A 27,063-nucleotide genomic window follows, 5' to 3' on the forward strand; every position below is an offset into this window, starting at 1 on the left:
CATGTAGCTTTTTTGGTGCTCTTGTCAAAAATGCATAACCTCACCCCAATTGTGAGAAAACATCAAACAGGTCCAAACTGAGGGACATTTGACAACAAAACTGACCAGTACTCTTCAAAAATGTCAAGGTCATGAAAGACAAGGGAAAACTGAGGAGCTGGACAGATCTCAGGAGACTAAGAGAAAACTGAATGCATTGTGGGATCCTGGATAGGATTCTGGAACATCAGGATCCAAGGACATTAATGGGTTAACTGGTGAACCTCAAATGGAGCCCTTCCTTGGTTTGGTTAATGGAATTGTCCCAATGTTAATTTCCTGGCGTGACCATTGTACTAATGGTTATGTAAGGTGTTAACACTGGGAGAGCCTTGGGGAGGGATATATGGAAATTTTCTGTACTATTTTTTGCAACTTTTCTCTAAGTCTAAAATTAGTTCAAAGCAGTTTAATTTAAAAAAAACAAAACAAAAACTACAGTCAACACTTAAGCTTTATCAGAAGCCTTGATCTCCCGCCCAGGGTGTCTCGGTTCAGGTGTTTGTGGTGGGGGAGGGCAGGTGTTTCTGTCTCAAGGTAGGAGGTAACAACCTGAGCTACTTAGCACCCAACCTGGAGTGGGCCCTTAGTGACGTGTGTGGAGCTGAACTGAGCAAGAGCCGGCCCTACAGGAAACAGGTCATGTTCAAAGGGAGTTCTTACAAAGGTATTGGTCACCAGCATGGGGACCGCAGGGTGGCGTTGTCTGCTTGTGGACGTTGTCGTTTCTCAAAATGCTCCGGAGGTGCACCCTCTCCAGGAACTCTGGGCAGACTGGCAGCAGATGCTCTGCAGCATCGCCTCCTCCTGAGGCTTCCCTGGGCCGTGTGGAGGACCCCACCACGCTGCCCTTCCCTGTTCCTTCTCATCCGTGTCCCTGAGCCCTGGGCTCTGCCTTGCTGCCTATCAACGTGTTTCTGGCTGTACCAGGTGTGATGACCTGGAGGGCTTCCACCCCTAAAGCCTGGGTTGGTTTTCCTCCACGCTCAGAACCAGGAGGGCCAGGACCTCCCCTGGGCACAGGAAAGTTCTCGCTGCATGATGGTCTGCTTGCTTTCTCATGGCTGCCACCAGTTTGCAACTGCTTAGCCTTCCTCTCCCCGTTTCGTCCTCCCCCGCTTCTCCCCACAGCTTCCCTCACGTGTCGTTTCAGTAGGACAGTCCTCCCCTGCCCTACTTTTTTCTCCTGGGGGCATATCTGGACATTGGAATGACTTCCTGTTTCCTGCTTCTTACCAAGGCCGTCCTTTCACGCCTTTGAAACACATTTGGCTGTATAAGTCAGCCCTCTTGTGTGGGGAGAAAGACTTGGAAACCAAGTATTGGAGAGCACGGCTGGGGAGTCAGCAGGAGATGGCTGGGGTTGAGCCCAGGAGTGGCTGACATAGCCCTGAGGGTGGGAGCCTCGGTCATGCTTTGGGCCTGAGTGAGGAGACAGGGGTTCTGTGGTTTGTGCATTTAACATCTCCCACATGCCAGGGGGGCCTGTGACCCACACAGGTGTAATAGGATGACAGAGGTAGCTGTGGCCCCTGCCTCAGAGGGACCCTCAGGAGAGGACTGTGAGGTGAGAAAGTGGGCCAAGCTGCCTGTGGTCTTGGTGCCTGGATGGCACTGGTTCTGTGTGAGGAGGCCTGGGTCAGGCACGTGGATCCCTCATCCTCCAGGTTAGACCCATCCTTTGACCGCTTCACAGTTCTTAGTTCAGAGGACACCCTGTCTGCTTCCCGTTGGTGGGAGCCTGGGGTCACAGGGTGGCTCTTACACTGAACTGGGATCTGTCATCTTGCAGAGTCTGATCGAGTTCAAAGGACGCTGTCCAGCCCCATCCCCTCGAGCCTCTTGGCTCACTGTCCTTGGGAGCCTGGTGTGGGGAACACATGGAGGCACCCTGCACATTCATACTCTAGACAAAAGCCAGCAGCGGTAACCAAACCCCACACACATACTTGGGCTGGCTTGGAAGAACATTGGCAAGATTGCCAAACAATTAGATGATTTTAAGAAACTAGAATTCCTCTTGGGTTCAAGGCTATGTTTAGAACCAGAAGTTTCCTCTCTTCTTGGACTCCAGGCCGGAACCCTAAATTATAGGGCAGACAAGGCTGTAGTAGATCTAGTCCACAAATATGTGCGGGGAATACAGTACCAGGTTTCTTTTGAGCTTTGATTTGAGAAAACAGCTGTGTCTATTTCCACTTGAGAAGCTGGTGCTGAGCAGAGCCCAAGTGAGCTCTGCTTTGTCCCCTGCTCTCCTCGCCAGGGCCAGGTTTAGCAGACAGGGAGGCAGGCGAACTGGATGCCTGTTAACTTTCCATGAGGCAAATTGTCAAAGCCAAAGGCCTGAGGTGAAAACCAAGGAACGTCTGTGTCCATGAATCTGCACCCTTGCTTAGCAGACTATGTGATGAGCAGTTCGATGAAAGATTAAGTTGAAAAGATTCAACCATGGTGTGTGTGTCTGTCCATTTCTTCATTTTGCACTCAGGGTCTCTACTAGGAGGGTAACTGGTGAGACAGTCCAGATCTTGGGCCTGGGTCACCTCTGGCTCCCCTCTCTGGCCAGACCCAAGCCTTGGACCAGTTAGTTCCTAGATACTTTTGTCTGTTACAGAGTTTTAGTTTCTGGAGCAGGCTGGGCAGGGGGCAAGGTCCGGTGTTAGAGACTAAAAGAGAAGGAGAAATTTCCGTCTTAAGCAGGTGTTAATAATTGACCACCCCGCCCAACTAGAGGGGGGCATTCTGTCAAGTCAGCTCATGACATCTTTATGGTAGAACTCCAGCCACTCCTGGCTTCTGGCCAGGTGTATGTAGACCTCACTTGCTCATGACTGTCAAGCTGTGTATGGACCCCTAAGCAGCTGAGACCTGAAGTTCCATAGACTGGGCAGCTGCTGCTTGGGAAACCTTGCTTGAGACATCTGCTAACAACTGGGGTGTCACTGAAATGTGACTCTGACCTTCTGCATTTGGAAACCATCATCCCCAGACCAATGGTGGACCTCACGGGCCTGACCTGCGGTCTTTAACCTTGGGTTTTGCCCACTGGTAATGTCCTGTGGTGAGGCAGTGATTTTCACCTTGAGTGCAGAGTGGCAATGATGGGTAGTGTCATGTGATGGGCCTGTTGGGGTCCTAGGGGCATTTCGGTTGTAACTGCATCTTTTTCTTTTTTAAGTCAGACATATTAGTACACAAGTAGTAACATTCACCATTTAAAAAAGTGAACCAGGGCTTCCCTGGTGGCGCAGTGGTTAAGAGTCTGCCTGCTGATGCAGGGGATGCGGGTTCGTGCCCCGGTCCGGGAGGATCCCACATGCCGCGGAGCGGCTAAGCCCGTGAGCCATGGCCGCTGAGCCTGTGCGTCCGGAGCCTGTGCTCCGCAACGGGAGAGGCCACAACAGTGAGAGGCCCGCATACCTCATAAAAAAATAAAATAAATAAAATAAAATAAAAAATAAAAAAGTGAACCATTCTCTGAGTTTCGACAATCATGTAATCACCACCATGATCATGTTATGGCATATTTCCATCATCCCTCCAGATTTCCTTGTGCTTCTTTGTAGTCAATCCAGTCCCTCCACCTCCAGCCCCAGGCAACTACGAGTCTTTTTTCTGCATTTTTCAGAATTTGATATAATTGAAATCATATAGTTATATGTTCTTTTTAGTCTGGTTTCTTTCAGCTTAATTATTTTGAGATTCACCCATGTTGTTACATTTATCAATAGTTCATTTCTTTTTATTGCTGAGTACTACTTCATCAAATGGATATACAATTTGTCTGTGAACACTTGGGTTATTTTCAATTTGGGGGCTATTACAAATAAAGCTGCTGTTAACTTTTACATACATATCTTTCTATGGACATATGCTTCCATTCTTTTTGGGTAAATATCTAGGAGTGGAATGGCTGAGACGTGTAATGGGTATATGCTTAACCTTTTTTTTTTTTTTTTTTTTTTTTTTTTTTTTTTTTGCGGTATGCGGGCCTCTCACTGTTGTGGCCTCCCCCGTTGCGGAGCACAGGCTCCGGATGCGCAGGCCCAGCGGCCATGGCTCACGGGCCCAGCCGCTCCGCGGCATATGGGATCCTCCCAGACCGGGGCACGAACCCGTATCCCCTGCATCGGCAGGCGGACTCTCAACCACTGCGCCACCAGGGAGGCCCGCTTAACCTTTTATGTTACTGTCAAACTGTCTTCCAAAGTGGTTGTTCCATCTTGCATTCTCCCCAGCAGTGTGTGAGAGTTCAAGTTTCTCCACCTCCTCGCCAGCACTTGGGATGGTCAGTCTTTTTAACTCTAAAGCATTGTAATAGGTGTATAAGTGATACCTCATGGTGATTTTAACTTGCATTTTCCTGATGACTGAGGATGTAGAACATTTTTTTACATGTTTGTCATCTTTATATGTTCTTTGGTGAAGTGTCTTCAAATCTTTTGCCTATTCTTTAAATTAGTTGTCTTATTGAATTATGAAAGTTCTTAGGTGTTCTGGATACAAGTTCTTTACCAGATATGTGACTTGCAAATATTTTCTCCCAGTCTGTGGTTTGTGTTTTCATTTTCTTAACAATGTCTTTCAAAGAGCAGAAGTTTTGAATTTTGATGAAGTTCATTTTATTGGCTTTTTCTTTTATGGATCATACTTTGGCTGTCATATCTAAGAAATCTACCTAACCCAAGGTCACAAAGATGTTCTCCTATGTTTCAGAAGAAAAATTCATACGAATATTATAGTTTTAGGTTTTACATTTAGGTCTATGAATCATTTTTGAGTTACTTTTTGTATACGATATGAGATATGTACTGAAACTCATTTTTTTGCATAAGGATTCCAATTGTTCCAGCAATTGTTGAAAATACTATCTTATTTTCTCTCTGGTAAGTGGTGTACCATTTAAAAAAATTAATTGACCATATATCTGTGTGTATATTTCTGGACTCTATTTGTTCACTGATCTATGTGTCTGTCCTTTCACCAATGCCACACTGTCTTGATTGCTTTAGCTTTAGACTAAGTCATAAAATCAGGTAATGTGAGTCCTCTAGTTTTGTTCTTTTTTTCAAAAATGTTTTGGCTTTTCTAGTTCCTTTGCCTTTCCATATAAATTTTGGAATAAGCTTTTTGATTGCTATAGATGATTTTGAGGAGAACTGGCATCTTAACAACTTTGAGCCTTCAGTACATGAGCATGGTATATCTCTTCATTGATATTAGTCTTTTCTCATCAGTGTATTTTAGTTTACAGCATACAGATTTTGTACATATGTTGTTTGATTTATATCTAAGCATTTTGTAGTGGGTTGAATAGTGCCCCCCCTGCCAGGAAATATGTCTACATCCTAACCCCCAGAACCTGTGAATGTGACCTTACTTGGTGAAAGGGTCTTTGCCGATGTGCTTAAGTTAAGGATCTTGAGATTAGATCATCTTGTGTTTTTAGGTTGGCCCTAAATCCAGTGACAGGCGTCCTTATAAGAGACACACAGGGAAGAGAAGGTCATGTGAAGATGGAAGCAGAGGGTGGAGTTATATAGCCATAAGCCAAGGAATTCTGGAGCCACCAGAAGCTGGAAGAGGCAAGAAAGGATTCCTAGTGCCTCCAGAGGGAGTGAGGCCCTTTTGATATGTTAATTTCAGACTTCCAGCCTCCAGAACTCTGAGAGAATAAATTTCTGTTATTTTAAGCCACCAAATGTGACAATTTTTTTTTAGAACAGCCATAGGAAACTGATAACACATTTCATGTTTTTTGGTGCTATTGAAAAGATAATGGCCAAGAATTTTTGGAAAATGATGAAAGGCATCAAACCACAGATCCAAGAAGCTCAGAGAAATGACAAGCAGGCTGAAGAAAAAACAAAAACAAAACAGAACCCTACACAAATTATATTCAAGCTTCTGAAACCAAAGATTAAGAGAAATTCTTAAAGGTAGATAGAGAGGGCTTCCCTGGTGGCGCAGTGGTTGAGAGTCCGCCTGCCGATGCAGGGGACACGGGTTCGTGCCCCGGTCTGGGAAGATCCCACATGCCATGGAGCGGCTAGGCCCAGTGAGCCATGGCCGCTGAGCCTGCGCGTCCGGAGCCTGTGCTCCGCAATGGGAGAGGCCACAGCAGTGAGAGGCCCGCGTACCGCAAAAAAAAAAGGTAGAGAAAGGAGACATTATGTACAGAGGATCAAAGATAAGAATTACAGAACTATTCTCATAAAACTGCACAAGCTGGAAGACATGGAAGTAACATTTTAAAAGTGTCCAAAGAAAAAACTGTCAACCCAGAATTCTATATGCAGGAAAAAAATCTTTTAAAAATGGAGGAATAAAGACCCCCCCTTTTTTTTTCCAGACAAACCAAAGCTGAGATAATTCATTACCAGTAAAGTTGTACTATAAGAAATGTCTCTTTTCTCTTTGTTCTCCTTCTGGGATTTCAGTCACACATGTATTAGATAATTTGATATTGTCCCACAGTTTACAGGTAGTCCGTTCTGGTTTTTTTTTTCCCCTATTATGTTTCAGTTTGAGGAACTGGTCTGTCTTCAAGGTCATTGGTTTCTTTTCCTCAGTTGAGCTGAGCCTACTGTTGGACTGGTCAAGAAGATCGTTCAGGTTTTTCCAAAACCTCTTCCCAAATGAACATTTTGGCCAACCCAGTAGTAGCCCAACAAAGTCATTCTTCATATCTGGTATTGGGTTTCTTATTTCTAGCATTTCCATTGACTCTTTCTTATAATTTCTACCTCTCTGCTGAAATTCCCCACCTGTTCATGCATGTCCACAATTTCCAGTGAAATCTTTAACATATTAATCATAATTATTTTTTCTCCATCTGATAGTGCTCACATCTAAGTCATCTGAATCTAATTCTGCTGATTACTTTGTCTCTTGACAGTCGGGGTTTTTTTTCTTGCCTTTTTGAGTGTCTCGTAAGTTTTTATTGAATGCCAGACATCATGTTCAGAATAGCAGAGACTGGGGTAAATAGTCAGTCTTATCAGGAGTTGATACCTTGTACTTAGGGTGAGGTCTGGGTGTTGGAGGATTTTTCTCAATGTTCCTGCTCCACCCCCAGCTTTCAGCCTACCCTGGGGTCCTGCCCCTCAGAGGATGTCTGTGTCCATGGTCTTGTCCCTCCCCCAGCAGTAGGCTGCTGGTGCTTGTTACCTGGTGCTTGCTAGCTTTGTTGGAGGAATTCTCTGCTGTCCTGGGCCAGTTTCAGTCTTAGGCCCTGTGTCCCTGGGTCTTAGAAGTAGGGCATTCTCAGTAGTCCTGCCCCTCCCTCAGCCTTTGAATACCTCGATGATCTCCACTCAGGATGGTTTCCTGCCTCTCCCACAAGGGAAGAGGGGGTTTCATCTCTTTTTGCTCTTCCCCCAGTAGCTTAAGGATTTTGTTCCGTAGGCAAGGAGGGTCTTGGCAGGGCTTCGTGCCTTTTCTGTGTCTACTCCCCTCCTCCAGGCCTGCACCCTCAAGGATGGCTTTTTCCCCCCACCCCGTCTTTCTCATGGATGCCCAGCGGAGGTCTGTGGAGAAGACCCTGTGAGCAGGTGCAAACTCCCCTTGTATCTGTGGCTCCCAGGGGTTCTTCATTCTCACCCTGGCCACTCAGCCTCTGCAACTTGTTAACATGCATAACTCAGTTCTTCTCACCCACTTGTATGGCACTCAGTGTCCCTTCTTCCCAGGCTTTGCCAGAGGTGAGCCGATGCTCACTTCCTGTTTTCCTTGGAAGAGTCTGCCTTTCCTTAGATTTCAGGCTAGTTGTTTGCTCTGTGATCTCAGCTCTCTGATTTAAGAAAAGTTAAGATCCTTTTAGATTGTTGCTCTTTTTCTTGTTAGGATAGGATTAATGCTTCCCCCAACTTTCTCTACCTTAGGCAGAAGCTTCTTATCCCCACCTGCATTTTGATGATGAAAAGGTGAGACCATAGGCAATCCAGAGACCAGTAAAGAAGTTATCCCAGATGGGTTGATTTCTCGTCACAAGGAAGACCTGCAAGCTCTGCTCTTTTGTTTGTTTTTTTGTTGTTTTTTTTAAATTTTTTTAAAAAGATTTATTTATTCATTTTATATTTTATTATTGCTGCATTGGGTCTTTGTTGCTGCACACGGGCTTTCTCTAGTTGCGGTGAGCAGGGGCTACTCTTCATTGCAGTGTGTGGGCTTCACATCGTGGTGGCTTCTCTTGTTGCAGAGCACGGGTTCTAGATGCGTAGGCTTCAGTAATTGTGGCACGCGGGCTTCAGTAGTTGTGGCTCGTGGGCTCTAGAGCGCAGGCTCAGTAGTTGTGGCGCACGGGTTTAGTTGCTCCGTGGCATGTGGGATCTTCCCAGACCAGGGCTTGAACCCGTGTCCCTTGCATTGGCAGGCGGATTCTTAACCACTGCGCCACCAGGGAAGTCCTGCTCTTTTGTTTTTTAATGAAAATGTATGGGTTGGTTACCCATGTGTTTGAGTGGCTGAAAGCAACCACAGATATTTACGCAACTCCTACTGTGCGCAGTGCTGAGCTCATGGTGGCGTATGACAAGCTGGCAGCAACAGAAACTGAGGCAAGTAGATTAAACTACTGTGAGAGCCTGGGATCCCACACCAGGGTGGGGACACCTACAGACCCCAAATGAGATTGCCACGAAGTTAAATAGATTCATCTATTCTGAGTTTGACCTTTTTTTTTTCTTTTGATGTTAAGATGTTTATATTTGGTACAAGTGAAAGTTGTCGACTTGGTGTGACTTTCTAGGTATGTGTGTTTGGGTTAATGTTGTTGTAATCTTACCTGTGAGAGAACTAACAAGGACCACCAGGCAGGGCCCCTAGTACCCTTGGATGTGGAACAGACAAAGCACTGATAGGATTTCTCCCCTTAAACACTGCTCCTGTTATCCCGTCACAGCCCTTGAATGTGCTTCTCTTCCTGCTCTTGCCCATCATCTTCTTATCTCTGCTTTATTGCTTATCTACTGAGCTCTCGGGGAAATGCCACATCTGCAGAGTGCTGGAGTGCAGGTGAGTGCCTGCGATGATGTGCAGTGGGGCGGGACTGCTGGCCCTTTGCCTTGGGGAGGTGTCATTTCACAGGAGTGTCACGATGATGGGCTTGGCTCTTTGAGGCATTGAGTGTGTGTGGAGGGCCTGCTCTGTGTTCAGCTCTGTGCCAGGCAGGCATTCCAGGGCAGGTGGGGTGGGGGAATGACGCAGGAAGCGTTAGAGCCAGGAGCCAGGAGCCTCCACAAGGATGGAAGAGAGGAGCTGGGGGTGTGGAAGCAAATCCGCAGGCCATGTCACCTGTCAGAGGCTGCTTCCTGTCAGGAAATGCCTGTACTTTGGGTTCAGATCCCAGCCGTCATTTCCTGTATTAGAGCAAGTGAGTTAACCTCCCTGAGCCTGCTTCCCCATCTGAAAATTAAGGTTAGCAATGCCTGCTGTTAGGGGTCATTGTAGGGATTAACTGAAGTGACATATAAACTGCTGGCACATGGGTGGCAAGTGAACCACAGCGATAACCATCTTCACGTGCGGTGTGCCGAGTGCTGTAAAGTCTTCTGGTAAGAGCGGGCAAGGTCGCAAAGAAGGGCTGTGTCCTGGTGAAGGTAAGAGCAGGAGCGAACGCTGTGGCTGGAGGAATAGCCCAGGGCAGGCAGAACCCTGGACTTGTGAGCAAGGCTGGAGGCTGGGTACCTTCTGACAGTCACTTCCTGTCTGAGCCTCAGGTTCCTGCGGCCCTCTCTTCCAGAGGCCACCTCCCTGGTTCGGGCATGTGACTGCGGTCCTCAGTACTCTTTTGGAGCTGGCTGGGCTTGGGCTCAGAAGGAGGGTTCCTGTTAGTAAATTCAGTGGTGCTCACCCCCCCACCCCTGCTTCCAGAGACTCGGCTCCACACTGTCCATTTCTGGGCCACTCTGCAGAAACATTCAGAATTTCCATCCCCTCCTTCCCAGGCAGCAGGCAGCGCCCGTCTGGCTGTCAGGACAGAGGGCTGCCAGGTTCCCACCCTCCCTCTGGTGGCCTTTCCTGAGGGAGCCAGGGGGACTCAGTGTCCAGAGGAAGAGCGTGCGTGTCTGGAAGGGGGGTCCTTTGGAAGCAGTAGGCACTGGCTTCTTAAGAAAGGCCTGTGGGTGATTTGCAGATAAGCACCTCTTACAGCTCAGCCCTTGGAAGGACAGGCCCAGTCATCACCCCCATTTTATAGAAGATGAGGAAGTGGAGGCCAGGAGGGATTAAACCTCTTGCCCAGGGCCACCTAGCTGGTCAGTGGTAGAGCTCAGATATCAACCACAGCCTGTCCGAGTCACTGCTCTTCCCTGCTGCACTCTGCTTTGTCTCCCGACAGCACTGCGTGGGTCTGGGGGCCACTGCGGTGAGGTGAAGGCCAGTCAGGGCTTCTGGAACATTCCTTTTGGGATGGGCTTTGAGAGCTGAAGTGTATCGATTCCTGGAGGACTGGAAGAGCCTAGCCCCGGTGGGCTGAGGTCTTACAAAATGGCCACAGTGCCGCAAGCAGATAGGCCGACGGTGGGCATGTGGACATGGCCCTGCTCCTGCTTTCAAGGATCCTCCTCAGGCTTGTGTCTCACATTCAATTTCTCTTTAACCACCAGGGCCTGCATTTTTCCAAGTTCAAATTGACATGCACTTGAGAGTTTGTTATCTATGAGATTAGAACACTTTCCTAATAAAGGAAAATATGCAGGTAGGGTCCACGTGCTAAACTGCCCTTCTTTGATGCTTGGGAATCCTCTTCTGGGCTGATTCTTCTCAAGGACTCTGAGGCCTGCCCAGGTGAACATGTCCAGGGCAGAGCATCTTCCTGGGGCTAGGCCACTGGATTTATCCAAAAGATGGGCCAACTCAGAGGAGATGCAAGCAGGCTGCCAGTGGCAGGTGTGAGGCATCCTAGGTGAGCCCCAGTCATAGCCAGTATTCTCCAGTGGCTGTGGCATTGAGGGGTGGAGGAGTCCTGGGTGGAGTACCCTAGCTCTGTGGTGTATGGGGAGTTGACAAGCTTTGAGCCTAGTGATGCCCTGGGTTTAGAGGGGAGAGGCGCGATGAGTGCAGGCAGAAGACTGGAATAGGGGGCACAGGCACATGGGCAGGTGGCAGGCCCTGTGGGTGGTCTGGCATTGATTCATCCCACTCGTGTCCTGGCCCTGGAGACGCAGTGGCTGGAGGAACAGGGCAGGGATGGGGCAGGCCCAGGTGCGGAGCACAGAGGAGCTTCCGATTGGGCATGGGGGGTTGCAAGGTGAGTGGAGGACAGGATGCTCGGAGCAGGGGGAAAGAAGGGTAGATGAGGGGCCCTGGGAGCTGGGCACGGGAGCACTGAGGTGGGAGCAGAGCTGCGGAAGGAGGCAGGCGGGAGCAGGGTGCCCCGTCAAGGGGGTTGAATTTTCTCCCAGTGCCGGTAGAGAGCCCTGGATGACTGGCAAAGCCAGGGAATGATGTGGTAACATTTGGAATGTCCATCAGTGAGGCTATGGTTGAAAACACTGAGCCCCAAGTGTGGCTGCCTTTATGGGTTACTGGGGTTTGGGGGCTGGCCGAGAGTGTCGGCCTCACTGAGCATGTCATTCCCACAGGGGGCGAGTCCACAGAGGAACTGTAGGTTCCTGAGCATCTGCCCACCGTGTCCTTGGAAGGCTCCCGGCATTCTGCCCTGCTGAACACATGCACGATGCTTCTGGGGTCAGGAGAAGCCTTTGTCTGTGTGCAGAGCAGTGCCTGACTTTGAGGGGACACGCACTGGACTGGAATGAGCCCCCTTAGGAAATCACTTGCCCTCAGTGGTAGTGGAGGAGGAGGAGGATGGCTTCTGCATTTGGGGACTGAGGATCTTAGGCAGAAACACCAAGTCCCTCATGTTCCTGGAGTCTTCTCTGAAGCAGCCCGGGGCGCCTGTCCTGTGGATTCTGACTCCCGCCAGCCATCAGGCCAGGACGTTCATGTAGAATCTGTTTTCCCAGGGGATCCGGCCAGGGCAGGGTTGGAACCTCCCGCTTGTTCTGGGCCACCCCCATTCCTGGGGTGGGGAATTGACCTTGAGCTAACCAGGAGGAAGGGTGACTTCAGAGCCAGGCTGGGCTTCAGGGGTCCCGCACTCTGACAGGCCTAGTGGAGGGCATGCCGTGTGAAGAGCTGGCAGCCCCTGGCCTCTCTGAGGGCCTCCAAGAGCCCACCTGCACATCCCTCCCAGGCCCCTGCAGCCCGGACTGCCAGGTGCTTTGATTCCGCTCCTCACTCACGGCCTCTGCTCAGAAAGGGGAGCTGGAAGGGAGCGCACAAGCCCGGATGTGGGAGTCCCGCCACACCGCCGTTGCTCACCAACATTTGGAACTCGTCTTCTCGAGTTTGCTGGTGGTTTTCCACTTGATCCTTCAAGGAGCTCTTCCTCTCGGTGTTTCCTCAAGCACTGACTCAAGACTAAGGGGTTCTCTTTCCTTTCATTGTCTTTAGCCAGAAGTGGATTCCCCCATCCCACCAGGCAGGGGCAGGAGTCAGGAGTCGATGCAGAGCCAGCCCCAAGAGCCTGTCAGCATGCCCCAGACGCTGACCAGCACGCTGGAGCACATTGTAGGCCAGCTGGACGTCCTCACCCAGGTAGGCCGTGACGTGAATTCACCCCATCGTCTGCACTTGGCCTGGCATTTGGACCATTTGAAGTTGGCCAGCGGGTGCTGGTTTGTTTTTTTTTTTTTTAATCTGTCAAAACTTTCAGTATTTCGTCTTTTTTTTTTTCTCTCTCTCTCTCCTTATCCTAACCACATTACTGTCATCACACCCAACAAGGTTAATGATAATTCCTCAATACCATGCAATATTCTCAGGGGTCACTTTTAACGGGTTCAGGACACACAGAGGGAGAAAGAACTATGAAGGTAAGGACCGAGGGGATGCAGGCGGCACATTAAAGAGCCGAGGTGACGTCGCTCCCGGCTGCGGCCCTGGATCAGGTGCCCAGCTCCCCGGGCCTCCCCGTCCCTGCTGTCATTAACTGCGCCAGGCCAGGTCGAGGCCCGCTCGGAGCCGTGAGCTCCTCGCCTCCTGGCTCCCAGGCGGCGACCCCAGCAGGCCCGGTGCAGCTGAACAACCCACTGTCCCCAGATACCGGCGAGTTCCTGGAGGGGAAACGATTGACACAGCTGCCTGCACTGCGCCCCGGCCCTCCCCCACAGTACCTGCATCTCCTGGCAGGGCTGGGAGCTGCAACTGGCTCCCGAGCCCAGCCCACCCGGGTCCCCCGCAACCGCTCTTCCTGATGCCTGTTCCCGCACCGAGCTCTCAGCATCGCGACCTCCGGGTGCTGGATTTTTTTAAAAATATAATTATAATATACCTATTTTCCAGCCCAAATTAATGAAATAGCAGTGCCTGCCCTGGGATCCTGGCTTTCAGAGCCATCCAATCCCTGGCCAAGCCACTGGACCCCAAAATCACCAACACTGAATCCTGCCAGGGAATGCCCACCCAGTGCTGGCCTGGGCCACAACAGAGCTTTGAAAGAAACGCTGTCCGTTCATTTGACTCTTCGCTGGGTGGGCACTCGAGGGATATGCCAGGGAACAGCGTGCAGTGAGTCAAGGCATCCGAGAGCCCAGGCTCTGGGTTCGAGCTGGTACTGCTTCTTATCCTCTGAGCGACCTTGGAGACATCCCTTCGGCTCTCCAAGCCCTGGTGTGTTTATCTGTGATGAGCCTGCCATGTTTGTGGTCAGGATTAAAGGAGATGAATCTGCAGGAAGTGTTTGACCTGTGCCTGGCCCTAGATAGCTGCTCAGTAGATGTTAGCTGTGGCACTGACCACCCTCATCAGGGAGATCAACATGGCCCCATCACCACCAGGAGCGTAAGTGCATCTGGCAGCTCATAACACAGACTTGCACTGCAGCAATTCCAGTGAGAGCAAAGTGCCCTGACAAGAGGTGGCAGCCAGCACTGTGGGCATGCCCAGTGGGGCATCTTCTCCTGGGGTGGAAGAGCAGTGCTGCAGAGGGAACAGCCTGCCTGCAGGTCTGGAGGGGCCATGGGCATATCCAGGCAACAAGCAGAGCCCAGCACAGCTGACATGGGGCATGTAGGTGGTGGTGGCAGCTAGGCCGAGGCAGGATTTAAAGGTCCTCAGGCCCCTTCCCTCCTGGGCTCTGGGTGCAGACCGCCCCCCCCCCCCGTCTGTGCTGGCTCACGGCTAGAGGGGGGAATGCAAGAGGGAGGCCGAGGACCCTTGGGTCTCTGACAGAGATGGAGCTGAAGTGGCGTGGCGTCCCTTCCCTACCTCTGGATCTCGGGCTAAGTGTGAAAACCTCCCCAACATTGTGTCCCATGGTCCACGGCATGTCACAGCATCCCAGCTGGTACTGCACACCCTGGACCCACTGAAGGAAGGACATTTGAGGGGAAAGGTCAGGCATCGGTGACTAGGGGATGGTGAGACTATGCGCACATCATACAGACATTGCCGAGAGCCTCTTAGCCCTGGAGGAGGAGGCGTGTGCTGAGAGGGAGATGAGCAAAGACTTAGAAAACTTCTCCCACCTCAGAGCCGTCAGAAACTGCCAAGCCTGCCTCATGTTCTTCACAGCCTCGTCAAGTGAGAGTTCAGGGGAGGTGGAATGAATTAGAACTTTATAGGATAAAATTGGAAATTAAGTCTGAGAAGGTAGTTAAAAATAGCCTCATTGGATCCAGAGGAGTATAACACTAGAAACATTTCCTGTCACTGTGTTTTAAGGGCATACATGGAAGGTTTTGTTATGTGTTAGCAGTCAGGAGTCTGGTAGTAACTTTGTAAGAAACTGGCATCACAGGGAATAAGTGAAACCTTGGCCTGTGGCCCGGGGTCACACCGCTCAGCCCCTTTGCAAATCCAGACAGCACTGCCCCCCCACCAACGGCCAAGCCCATCAACCAGTCACCCGCTTTGCCAGACAGTGTGCGTTCCTGAAGGCCACAAAGTGTGGCGTGTTCCTGATGGAGTCAACATATTTTGAGGCAACTTGGGACCCACAGATGAAGCCCCCAGCTGAGACCTTAGAGTGCAACCTGTTTTCAAAATGGTGTGGGGAGGCGTCTGCACGAATTTGCATGCTACCTCGGGCTTGGTCGCCAGTTATTTTCCAGGCCCACATCCCCTCCTGGAGTTGGGGCCCTAGCTGAGGTGTTTAGCTCCAGCCAGAGCTACCCCTCCCGTTGGGACCAGCCTGGCTGCGGGCAGCCCCCTCTCTGGAGGCTCCCCTGAGGCCTAGAGCCGGGTGACCACCGCCATCCTTCTCCCCATGCGGGTAGCTCAGCTGGGGCTCTGCGCCTACTTGGCCCGTGGGTGTTGGCCTCAGATGCTTTCCCCTCAGCGGCACTCCTCACTCTCCTGGCGTGCGCCTCTGCTTTGGAGGAGCAGGGGTGTCGCGGCCACCCCGACACTGACACCTACCTCAGAGTTCTCTGTCTGAATCATGCTGTTCTCCTCCGTCCCGCCCCATCACTGCCCTTTCCCTCCCCCACAAGGAAGTCTATTTCTAAGAGGCCTCTGAGAGGGACACTGCCTTCTAGGTCCTGTGGGCCTCCGTCCTGAAGAGCATCCTTCAGGGAAGAAGCCCAGGGCTGCAGTGGGCAGCGGCCAGGATGTTTACTGAGCGAGTCACAGAGCCTCCAGTCCCGAGTGACAGAAGGCGCTCCGCCGTGGAGGTTAACTGTCTTCAGAGCCTGCCTTCCCGTTCAGCAGGCTGGATGCGGCCCAATGGTCGAACCCTCTCTGGAGGTGTGTGGCTCATTTGGCACCCGTCTGAAGGCTAAGGACCCGGCCTCAGTCCTCGTCCGTGGACGCTCTGTGCAAACCAGAGGCCCAGAGGTCAGGCGGCTGAGCGGGCCTGGAGGAAAATGTGGCTCAGAGCTTGTTTGGGTGCAAGTCCTGGCTTTCCCACTTCTAGCTCAGTGACCTTGGGCAAGTCACTTAACCTCTTCATGCCTCAGTTTCCAGATCTGGGACACAGAGCTGATAATTGCATCCACTTCACGGGCCTCTTGTGCGGATGGGGTGTGTCAGCCAGTGTGCAGCTCTTTGAACGGTGCCCAGCAACGCCATGTGCTGCTGATGTGCTCAGTGCTGCTCCTGCTGCTGACCTTGTCACTGTTCAGGGCCTGGCTGGCATGGGTGCAGGGGATCCTCACGACGGCACCAGAAATAGCTCCCCAGTTCCCCCTGCCTCCCTGCCCAGGAGATCCTTTCCCCCGCCCTCACAGCAGGTGTGGAGGGTCCCCTCCGTGCGCACACGTTCGCTGAGCCTTTTCTGTGTGCGGGGCCCTGAGTGAGACCCAGTCCCACCCTTAGGAGGGCCCAGGACTGAATCTGCTGATGTCAGAACCAGGCCTCCTAGGAGAAGCAGGCAACCAGGACCGTGGGAGACAGCTGGGCAGAGTGCGCCAGACGGGAGTCCTGTGGGCCCGGTGGAGAGGGCCACAAGTCCTTTGGCCTGGGCTGAAAGAAGCAACGTAGGCATTTGCGCTGCTGGTGTGGCCGCTGAGCAAGGCAGAGTCGGGCCACACCCATGCTGAGGGTCTGGCATGGGGTAGGGACAGGGACACAGAGAGGTTGGGACCTGGGCGGGGGGTGGAGCTGCCAGGGCCCTTCCCCCAGGAGGCGACTTCTGCAGCCGCCCTGGCTCAGGTTCACCGCAGGAGGGAGGAAGGGGGTGAGGAGATGGGCAGGGCAGCACAGCAGTCAGCCCCTGCGATGCCGCTGGGCTCCCGAGGGAGTGAGGCGCTTCCTTTAGCCCCCATTGGAAAGCAGACTGCCCCAGGGACATGTGCGGCATCTGAATCCAGCCCTTTAACTCCTGAATTGGGGTTGTGTGGTTTTATTTTTTTAGGAATACCTTTTTAGTAAAGTGCATACATTGTTTTTCAGAGGTGTATTTATTCAGGGAAATAGGATGGGATGGCCTTGCAAGGTACACAGCCCTTCGTGCATCTCACGCCCGAACAGGTTCACTCTTCGGGCTGCCCCAGGCTGTCGGGTCCTCCCACAGTGTTGTTTTAGATGGGAAGTCCTCAGAGTGTGGGGATCACATCCTCATCATAATTTTCCTCCTGATGTTTATCTGAGGCCTGCAACTTTCCAAGGGCTTTCCTCTGCAGCCCTGTGTTATCCTCCTGCCTGGTGCTCACAGGTCACCTCATGCCCGGTGCAGATAGGGTGTTGTGCCTAGATACGGCTTGTGCCTGGACCAGCTCTGTGGTCCACTCAGCCTGGGGCTTCTCCAGGATGCCAGGTGATCCTGAGCTCGACCTGCTGTAGGTCAGAGCTTCCCCAGCTTCCCTTGCTAACCATTTCTATGTAGTTAGGTATGGCTTCATTGAGAAGTTTATCTGCAAACCAAACTTGACCTTTCTGAAAGTTAAGGCCAGAAGCTCTTGCTCAGCGCTCTGATCACAGAGCCCAGCAGGCCCGGCCCCTGAGGTCACCAGCCAGAGAGCACACCCCCTTGCCCTGGCCCTTCTTTGTGTGGGGGAAACCCCCCCTTGCCCCTGTGAGATTGCTGTTTGGGGCCTCACTGAGCTCCTCAGTACCATGATCCCAGCTGGACACTGTGTCCTGAGCTGCCAGGGGGTGTTTGGCCTTACACGTCCCTGTCAGCTGTGGGGAACAGAGGTACCTCCCTTGGGTGTCAGGGCTGCTCTGCTCAGCCCAGTGAGCCACTGCCCATTAGCCTGGGCATACTTGCCCTCCTGGTCTTGAGGGCCAACTCCACCGCTCATCACCTGGGTGACCTTGGGCAGGTGATGTTACTCCCCAGAGCCTCAGCTTCCTCGCATGTAAAGTGGGGACAGCCAAGCCTGCTCGTGTCCTCTGAGCACTATGGTGAAGCTCTGGGTTACCTGGGTGTGCTAGGTCGATGTTCTCCAAGGGTCAGTGTGGGAAAACACCAGGGTGGTCAGGTGACACAGGAGTGGACATTCCATGCATGTCTGTAACTGCTGGAGTGCCAGGAATGCTTTTGAGCTGCCAGTGAGATCTAGTGGTCTGACTAGGCATTAGGATGGGAGGGAGACAAAGAGGAGGTCTTTCCCCATGTCCAGGAAGGAGGAGGACCCAGGAGGTGACGAGAGGGACTGGGTGCCTGGGGACTGTTGAAAATCAGGGGTGGGTCGTGGGGCCCATTAGATGCGGTCCTTGAACCCAGACCCAGGCATTGGGGCCAAGATTGAAGCTCTTCAAAGATGTATATATATATCTTGTGACAGCCATCCTCTGAATTGAGTTACCGTAATGGTTGTGGGGGAAATAGATTTCCTCACGATGGGATTTAGGTTTTCCTTTGGGTGACTTTTTGGTTTTTCAAAACCTCTCATGGGAATTCTCAAAAGCAACTAGGGCTGAGGTCACAAGTATGGGTGCTGGGAGCCGTGTGTGTGCCCCCCCTTCCTCTCGGGAGCCTGTCCTGGGCCCCACCTTCTCCCCTCCCCGTCTGGGGAGAACACACACCTGTCCTGTGGCCACCCTGGTCACTGTCCTGCTGGGCCTGCCCCAGTCTTCTCTTCCTGAGATAGATGGCTCAGTCCCAGAGGCCTGCAGGAGTCAGAGCAAAGCTCAGACCAGGAGTTAGAAGCCGCAGATGCTCTGGCACAGCCTTGCCATTTTCTGAGGAAGCCATGGTTTCCTCCTCCACTGAGGGGAAACTTGAGGCCCTGCCCATCTGTCTGCCCTCTGGGGTGGGCAGCAGAGGTCGGCGTCTCAGGTGGGGCCAGGACTGCTCTCAGGGCCTTCTTTCCATGAGTCGCCCCTCCCCTCCACCCCTGGCCGGGCCTCTCCCCTTGCGGCCACTCCAAGAGGAGGGGCTCCAGAGTGGACCCCTGCCAGGCCTGCCTGCTTGGTGATGGGCATTCAGAGGCCCTGACCTCTCCCCTGGTGTTCTTCTGGGGGTTCTGCCAAGTGATTTAGGGTCCCTCTTGCGGGTGCTGGGACGCTCACCAGTGAGCAGGGAGAGGCTGTTTTCACAGCCAGAGTCCCCTGGGAGCTCACCTGCCACCTTGGCTCCCTTCACTTCCTTCACAGGCTCCTGAGTGACAGAGGTTGGGTGGTGTCTGGAAGTTGCAGGGGCCCTGGGTCTTCCTCAAGGGCGAGGGCGTGGGCGTGGGCGTGGGGCACAGCTCGGCAATGTGGGCGGTACCCGGGAGCTAGGGAGGCTGCAGTGAGGGGCCTGAGCCCGGCAGGCGGCCGGTGGTTTCGCCTCAGAAGCCCACAGCAAAGTTATTTTTGACTCCGATTTCACGTCTTGCTGCTTTTTAAAAATACCAAGCCATGAAATTCCTGCTCCAACTGTTTTCTCATGGCAGCTGTGCTTGAGGCTGGCCACAGCAAGGCTGTGATGTCACACATTCAGGTTCCTGTGACTCACTGGGGGCCGCTGGGCTCGGGGACCGGAACATGTGCGCCGTGGGAGCAGCCGCGGGCAGGCCACCCAGCCCTATGGTTTAAAGGTCCAGGTTGTTGCTTGCAACGCTGCTGACCAAACTCAACAAGGATAAGGATTTTGGCCTGTTTGCTCTGGGGAGTTGGATAGAGTGACTCATTGCTTCAAGACACCCTGCCCCTGCCCCCCAAGGTCCTGGCAGTTTCCTATCTGATGGGCTGCTCGGGTGAGGCATCCCACACAGGGAAGGTGGGAACACTGGGCAGGCCCGGTGTGGGCCGAGCTGCCTGACCACTCTCAGGGGCTCTCGGGGTCCCTCTTTCCCGGACGGACCAGCTGTTGTTTGTGGAAAGAGACTCCAGACTTTAGAGCAGTTCTGCCATTTTCCCTGGGGGCGGGTCCTCCCAGGTGTGCCCAGATGGAACTTGTCAGGCAGGTGTGCAGTGAAAGCACCTCCCCGCCCCCACCCCCAAGTAATCCCCTTTTGTGAGGTGTGTGCAGCCCTCCCAACGGCGCTCGCACACCCAGGCAGGGCTGCAGGGGTGATTGTTGCTGGTTTCCGCAAGAGCGGGCCCTCCCTCCACAGCAGCCTATCTCGCCACTTAGCCTTGACCGTGTATAATGCATAATCCCAAGTGGGTTTAGCCAGCCTCCTCTTCCTGGATATTTAAGGGCTGCCCTTGGGCCAGAGTCGACTTCAGGACAGCCGGACCTCCTGCCACTTGGGGTTTGGAGACTTGTTTTTCCTCTGTTAAGAGCCTGCTTCCTGGGGACAAGGGACTGAAGACACTCTGGTCTGTTAGACACTTGGGGTCTGACTCTGGCCAGTTGCAGAGGGGCTGGGCCCTGGCCCTTCCCCAGCCCTGTTGCTCATTTTGACAGTTTATCCAGAGGCTTCTCTGGCTTTGCAAATGCAGAGGCATGGGGAGTACCAAGTCAGGGCCAGTGTGCTGGCAGCAGTCAAAGACGGGGCGAGCTTGTGTTTATTATTGCGTGAGGGGCTGGATGGCAGCTCCATCTTCTATCCTGTCTGCGGTTATGGCAGAAAGCACCCCCTCCCCAAAGAAGCTGCAGATGGAAGGCCCCTGCCCACCAGATGGGCTTGGGATGGCTGTGGTTACCTCTGGGGCCTGGGAACATTCACGGTCTTATGAGATTTCCCCTGTGAGGCCCAGAGCAGGCCTGGAGCTGGGGGCTGGGGAGCAGGGGCTGGAGCGGGAGATCTAGGAGAGCTAGGCCCATGCAGGGACATCTCATTCAGACTGACTCTGGATGATTCTGAGAGGAGGGAGGAAGGGGACCCAGGCGATTTGCTCTCACTGCTCTGAGGACCCAAGGGCCCTCCAAAGAAGGGTCAAGCACAGGCCACAAGAAGGGGCCTACGAGTCTTCTGGTTGTGACAGGCAGCCCCAAACGGGCCTACATGGCTCTGAGATTAACCAAGCCCCAGCTGCCCCATGGCCACTTGGCGCCCTCCTGCATGAAGCGCCGTGAGAGCTGGGTCGGGAAAGACTGCAGTCGGGCCTGCCATTTCCCTCCGCCCGCTCTGCAGAGGGCCCTGTCTGGGCCTGGACTGTTGGTACAGACCCTCACTGTACCCATAGTAGCCTCAGCTCTGGGGGAGGAGAAAAAATGGAAAGGAGCTTTGAACTCAGCAGAGCGTGGCATTTGGGGGAGCGATTCTGTTCCCCCCATTCTGATCTGGGCCTAGGTGGTAGCTCCAGAAAACCAGCCAAAATGAGAGACTGGGTCTCCCACTGTGACTCACCAGGCACTCCACAGGGCAGGGGGAGCCTGTGAGCCTTCGTCCCTGAGGTGGGCCTGTTGGACAGGGGCCACAGCCTGACTTGCCAGGCTGCACTGAGTTTTTCCAGGCCTCCAACAAGCTACCAAGCAGTCTCTCTGACTTGTGATGGTTGTGTTTTATTGGGTGCTGGCAAATTAACTATTTTATATGGATTTCTGAAAAAGTGAGCATCTGAAGAAAGGGGATACTGAAGGTGGTCAAGGCCAAGGTTCATGCCCCACTGTCAGCCCTGTTTGGACTTACCCTGGAGCCAGAGTACAGCTGAGCAGTGACTGGCATCCTGCACCTTGGGGCCTGTCCCTATCAGACGCTTGCCTTCCCTGGTGGCATGCCCATGGCTGGCAGAGAGATGAGCTTGAACCCAGGCCAGGGTCAGCATGGTGGGGGGTGTGGCTCAGGTCTTCCTCCTGGTGTGGGTAGCACCCCACGGGTCCCCGCAGCATCCGGTTTTAATGGATGGTGGTGAGTGGCCCCACTTTTAATAGCTTCTCCTTTGGGGGTAAGCAGTAATATGGAAAAGCCTGCGTTTATTTAAAAGGAGTTGCTATAAAGCCATAAGGTAAGTGAATTAGCCAAGATTCCTTAATGTCATAGCTAATCCACCAATAGAAAATAGTGTCTCATGCGCTTCCGGAAGAGAGCTAATCCTCGTTAGAGGTGGGGGCTGGGGGATGCAGAAATGCCCAAGAAATCCTATATCCCTGAGACAATGTGAAGCAGAAACATGGACCTCTGGGCTCAAGGGACAAAAGCTCACTTTGTGTTGTTGGCAGCAGACTGTGGGGTGACGAGAGGTGGTTAAAAAGACAGTTACTGAGCCCAGAGAGGTTGCGAGGAATTTCTGTAGAAACTTGTTTTTCTGTGCATCAGCTGTGTGTGATGCTGGACAAGTTAACATGTCAGACGTCAGCATGAGCGGGAATCTCCACTCCTCCCCCTCTAAAGTTTAGGCCCTGAAACTTTTAGTCCTCGTCAAATCGGCATGAGGTGGGGAGGGGAGGAACTGGGCTGCTTCCTGGATTCCTACCCCACTTTGCACACCCCTACTTCCTGCTGAGGCCAGGAGGCTTCCTCCCTCCCAAGGCCATCTGGCGGTGGCCCTTCGGGCTCCAGCCTGCCCACCCTCCTCTCCCTCCTCCGCCAGCCCCTCAAGCCCACCAGGTCCAAGGCCCAAGCTGGGGGGAATGTTCCTCACCAGCCAGACAGGCTCATCCCCAGTGCCCCAGACCCGGGGGACCTGGACTGGCTGGTGCAGGACCGGCCTCCTCTGCATTCCCATGGCACTCAGGGTCTGGCCTGTGTCCATCCAGCACTCAGTGTGCACATGTGATGCGCCAGCAGCTGGGCCTGGGAGCAGGAAGAGAGTGGTGAGCGAGAATAGACAGAAATCCCTGTCCTCGTGGGGCTGGCACTCTGATGGCTGTCAACAGGCCGCTCGAGGGCCAGCGTTTACAACTCTGACTCGAAGGCCCCTGTGCCACAGACCTTCAGGCGCTGGGCCGAGGCTGGGGCTGAGAGGCAGGGCCTTTGGTGGTAGGAAGAGCTGGGCCCAGACCAGCAACCCCAGGGAGATGGGCTGGCTCCTCCGGCCCCCATTCACCCCTGACATGTGGCAACGGGCTGGCCAGGGCATCATCAGCAAGCCAGGGCCCCGCGTGTGTGCACACACACGTGCATGAACACCGAGAGCCAGAGCCAGAGCTGCCAGGAGACAAGGCAGAGCCAGGCAGGCGCTGAGCCCAGCAGCCCCACTTTGTTTTGATAGCTCACAAGACCCCACAGCAAAGAGATTCCCCTTTTGTTGCATCTGTTTTAAATCTTTAGAATCTGAGTTAAGTCAAAACCCTTCTACAAGGGAGATTAATTCCACACTGTTCGATCTTTGCAGTGAAACCATAGGAAAGTTAGATATTCTGTGCATCACTGTAGAGACAGGGGCGTTGAGCCAATGGCCAGCCCCTGGATGTTTCCTACAGCCTGGCACAAGTGCCCCCAGCGGCATGGCTGGGTGACTGTGCCCTCGCCCTGAGACCCAGGGCACCTGGGACCCCCTACCCCCCAGGAATCTGGCTCCTGTGTTGGGGGAAGGGCGCTGGGGTGCCCCAGCCCCTCTGGGGAGACCGCCTGGAGGAGCCAGAATCAACCATAAGCCTGGAAATGATTAAAAAGAACTTTCCATCACAGGAGAACTTTAAGAAGCAGCCAGACCACCACGTGCCCTGATGGCTCAGGCCCTACGAGGCCTGACCACAGGCCACCTTCTTTGGAGCCTCATCAAGCCCCATCTGTGTCTAGGGCCGCCCCCTCAAACAGCCCGGAGCTCAGCCATGGCCCCTTGCGAGCTAGGGTAGCCATGTTGCCCACGGTGCACCCCCTGCCCAGAGCACGTGCCATGTAAATAGTAGCTATTAATAAAGTGTTGGGTTGGCCAAAAAGTTCGTTTGGGTTTTTCCGTAAGATGTTATGGAAAAACCCGAACGAACTTTTTTTTTTCGCCAACCCTATTACGATGGCTCTACAAGAGATGCAGGGCACAGATGAGGAATCCGAACCCCTGGTCAGGTAACTTGCCCAAGACCACTCAACAAGTTAGTGATCAAGTTCAGATTTGAGCCCAGGCAGTACAGCTCCAGAGCCTGTGCTCTTATCACCTGGGACAAAGGTGGGGACCAGGAGTCACTCTGACAGCATTTTCTAAGGCCCACACCTGTGTCACAGCCATGACATGGTGAGAGAGGAGGAGGGCAGGGACCTGAGCACTGGGGGGTGGGGAGGGAGGGATGAGGGGGACTTCTTGGGGGAGCAGGGCCAGAGCGGGGCTTCGAGTAGGTGGGCTTTGGGCAGGGAGAGCAGTAGTGACCGGCAACGCAGGCCTTGAGTGCCATGCGAATGCCACATCCAAGAGTCTGGCCTTTCTTCCTGAGCTCTTGAACAGAAAAGGAATATAACAGAAGCAGCGTGGAGGGCAAGCGGGTGAGGAGTCACCAGGAAGCTGAGGCAAAAGGATGGGGACTGAGAAGAGGCAGTCACCAAGTGGGACACGCCTGGGGTCCTCAGCACTAACTGTATATTGTGGGCCCTGGGGTCCTGGGTCAGGCGAGGAGACTCCTTGGACAGAGCCCTGATGCGACTACCGCTCCCAGCCCGACACAGCAGCCAGAGCGGGCTTGGACATTCCCTGCACCCTCGTCAGCCCTTCCTGCGGCCTCCCCGACCTGCTCCAGTGCCCTTCCGTGCCCACCATTCCCACTGCCCTCCCCCGGCCTTCTCCCAGGTGCTGCCTCTGCCCTACACGCATCCCTTCTTTCAGCCTGACCTTCTCCCCGTGCTGTGTAGCAGGTGTGTGCTTGTGTGGCACTCCTACCCCCAACCGTTTCAGCCCTCTTGCCCCACTGCCCCTTTTGCCCCATTTGGACACTGAGGTCCCAGTCTCCTGGCTTCCCGAGACTGCCATCCCAGAGCAGTTTTAGTTCCCCCTTGCCACCAGGCAGAGTGCTAGAGGAGGCACGTGGCTGGATGTCAGCTCTCTGCTTCCATCGTCAGTCTCTCTGGCCCAGTCACCCTGTTCACCTCTGTGCCACCTGTCTTCCATGTTCCAGGGAGGCCCAGGAGGGCCTTACAACCATAGAAACCAATACCACTCACCTAAGAGGGGCCCCATGCACCCTGTGGGGCTCTGCTTAGAGCAGGAAGTGGCCGTGGAAGTGCCCTGGCTGGGGGAGTGGGGTCTGCTGGGAAAAAGGGTTGCCCGCAGATCTGGACAGCTGTTGGGGAGTGTGGTGGGAAGGCCTGGAGTGAGTGAGGCCTGCACACGTGGCAGCATTTCATAAGGAACTGGCCCAAGAGCTGAGAAATGTGGAGAGAACGGCTGGCTGGTCACCCTCATTCTTTTCCCTTCCTCCAAAATGTTATTCACTATCAGTCGTGGCAGCTTTGCCAAAAGCCCGCCCAGATAGGACTGGTACTGCATCCCCTCAGTGCCTGGAAGCCCCTAAGAGCCAGAGTCTCTCGTTGCTGCATGTGATGGGCACCTGACAAGTGTGAGAGTGGATGATGATGGCAGGAGGGCTCGTGAGGGTTCTGTGGCCCCTCAGAGCTTTGTAGAAGTTATGGCTCCAGTTTTCCTGCTACATTTGCACACCAGTATGTGCAAGAGACCTTCAATAAAGGTGGTGGCAGCAGTGGCTCTGGAAGGAGGAGCAGCTGCCGGAAGGGACCTGGCTCCGGGGGTGAGCCTTGGTCCGTTTCTGAAGTGCCAGTTCACTCCCTCTGGTTTCACCACCTGTTGTGAAACTAGGCAGCCATGATCAGTTCCCAGGCTGAGCCCCTTCTCCCAGAGTCCACTCTGGATCCAGTGCTTGGAAAAGTGGCCACGGGCATGCAGGAGCACCATCATCCCTGGCTGTACCTCCTCGGATCTGTGAATCTGGTGAGGCAGTGCTAGGGAGTGGAGGCGTCCCATTCCTGTCCCTTTTTGGGTAAGGGCCCTGGGACCCCTCCTCCACCTTCCTTGTGACCACCATACTCTCTTCCCTGTTCAGTCACTCCAAACCAACCACACTGGCCTCCCGACAGTGCCAAGAGTGTGCTGTGTTCTTCTCTGTCTCAGGGCCTTTGCACCTTGTGCTTGGAACCCACTTTCTTTGGCCTGTCCTGTGCTCTCCTCACAGAGGCCTTCTGGGCCTCCTGTCAGGGTTGGAACTCTCCTTCCCAGGTCTGCCGGCCCCAGAACACGTGAGCCGAGTCAGGGGCCTGGACTCCACGCGGAGCTCAGTCCCTGTGGGCCAGACCGACACATCCTGCTGCTTTTCTCTTTGCCTTCTCCCTAAACACAAAGTGAAAAGGGGATGAAAAGGAGGCAGAAATGAGTACTGGGGGGGAAAGAGCTGAGGAAAAATGGAGGACAGGCCCACCTCAAGAGGAAACCAGGCTGAGGAGAAAAAAGGTTGGCAGGGCTGAAAGAAGGGGAGGACACACCATGAGGAAGTGGGGGCCTGGGAAGTGGGCGGTCAACAGGAGAAAGTGGGGGCAAAGGAAGGGCCCACAGAGCCCAGGGAGAGCATGTGGGCCTGAAAGAACTGCGCTGCTCCACAGGGCTGTGGGCAACTTGCACCGCCCCCCTTCTGCTCTGTTCCACCCCTTCCGAGGGCGGGGGATTTATTCTCCTGGGGAGCCCTGGACTCCTGCCGCCTCCGTGCATTGCCCGCAGAACTCTTCCCTGGACCCGCGTGGAGCCCACGGGAGTATCGCGGCCCGGCCCCTCGCAGCTGTAGAGTCAGGCGGAGGCCCCGTGGACCCACTTTGCCTTCTCCCAGCATCACAGATGCGTGAGGCCCCGTCACAGGACTCAGGGGTGGAGGCTCTCCCCTTGGCCACCTCGGAGGCCAGTGGAGATACACAAACCCAGGCTCTGTCCCGCGCAGGCCACTTTGGGCCCCGTGGGGTGCAGACACCTGATGACTCGATGCCAGTAGAGAAAAGGCATCTGAGGCAGCAAAGTTTGGACCCGTGGCTCTGTCAGAATGTCCCCTGTGCTGTGTTCCCTCCCACTTGGAGTTGGGGGCCCCAGGTACCAGACTTATCACTAAGGACAGGCATTTTGGTGCCACTTCTCCGCGCAGCACTACAATTCAGAGGGGACTAAAAATAAAAGCCTGTCACTTTAAAATTGGTTATTTTTACACCACTCAGAAGGCCCTTCAGGATGTTTCATAAAACGTCTTACACTGTTGAACTGTGAGGGAGAGAAGCCTCTCGCCCTGTTAATGTTGCCCCAGTAGGAGACAGATCACAATGTCTTCTCCCCCCTCGG

General features: G+C 53.6%; 1 protein-coding gene across 1 annotated transcript in view; it reads left to right on the forward strand.

The window, feature by feature from the left end:
• Positions 1 to 27,063, forward strand: part of POC1A (POC1 centriolar protein A) — a 73,376-nt gene that overhangs the window by 40,154 nt on the left and 6,159 nt on the right. The window contains exon 10 of the mRNA XM_082639219.1: positions 12,499 to 12,642. Coding sequence (XP_082495345.1) covers positions 12,499 to 12,642 — 144 coding nt within the window. The remainder of the gene's footprint in view (positions 1 to 12,498; positions 12,643 to 27,063) is intronic.

Source organism: Mesoplodon mirus, assembly GCF_964341445.2.
Source record: "Mesoplodon mirus genome assembly, chromosome: 12".
Lineage (NCBI taxonomy): Eukaryota > Metazoa > Chordata > Mammalia > Artiodactyla > Ziphiidae > Mesoplodon > Mesoplodon mirus.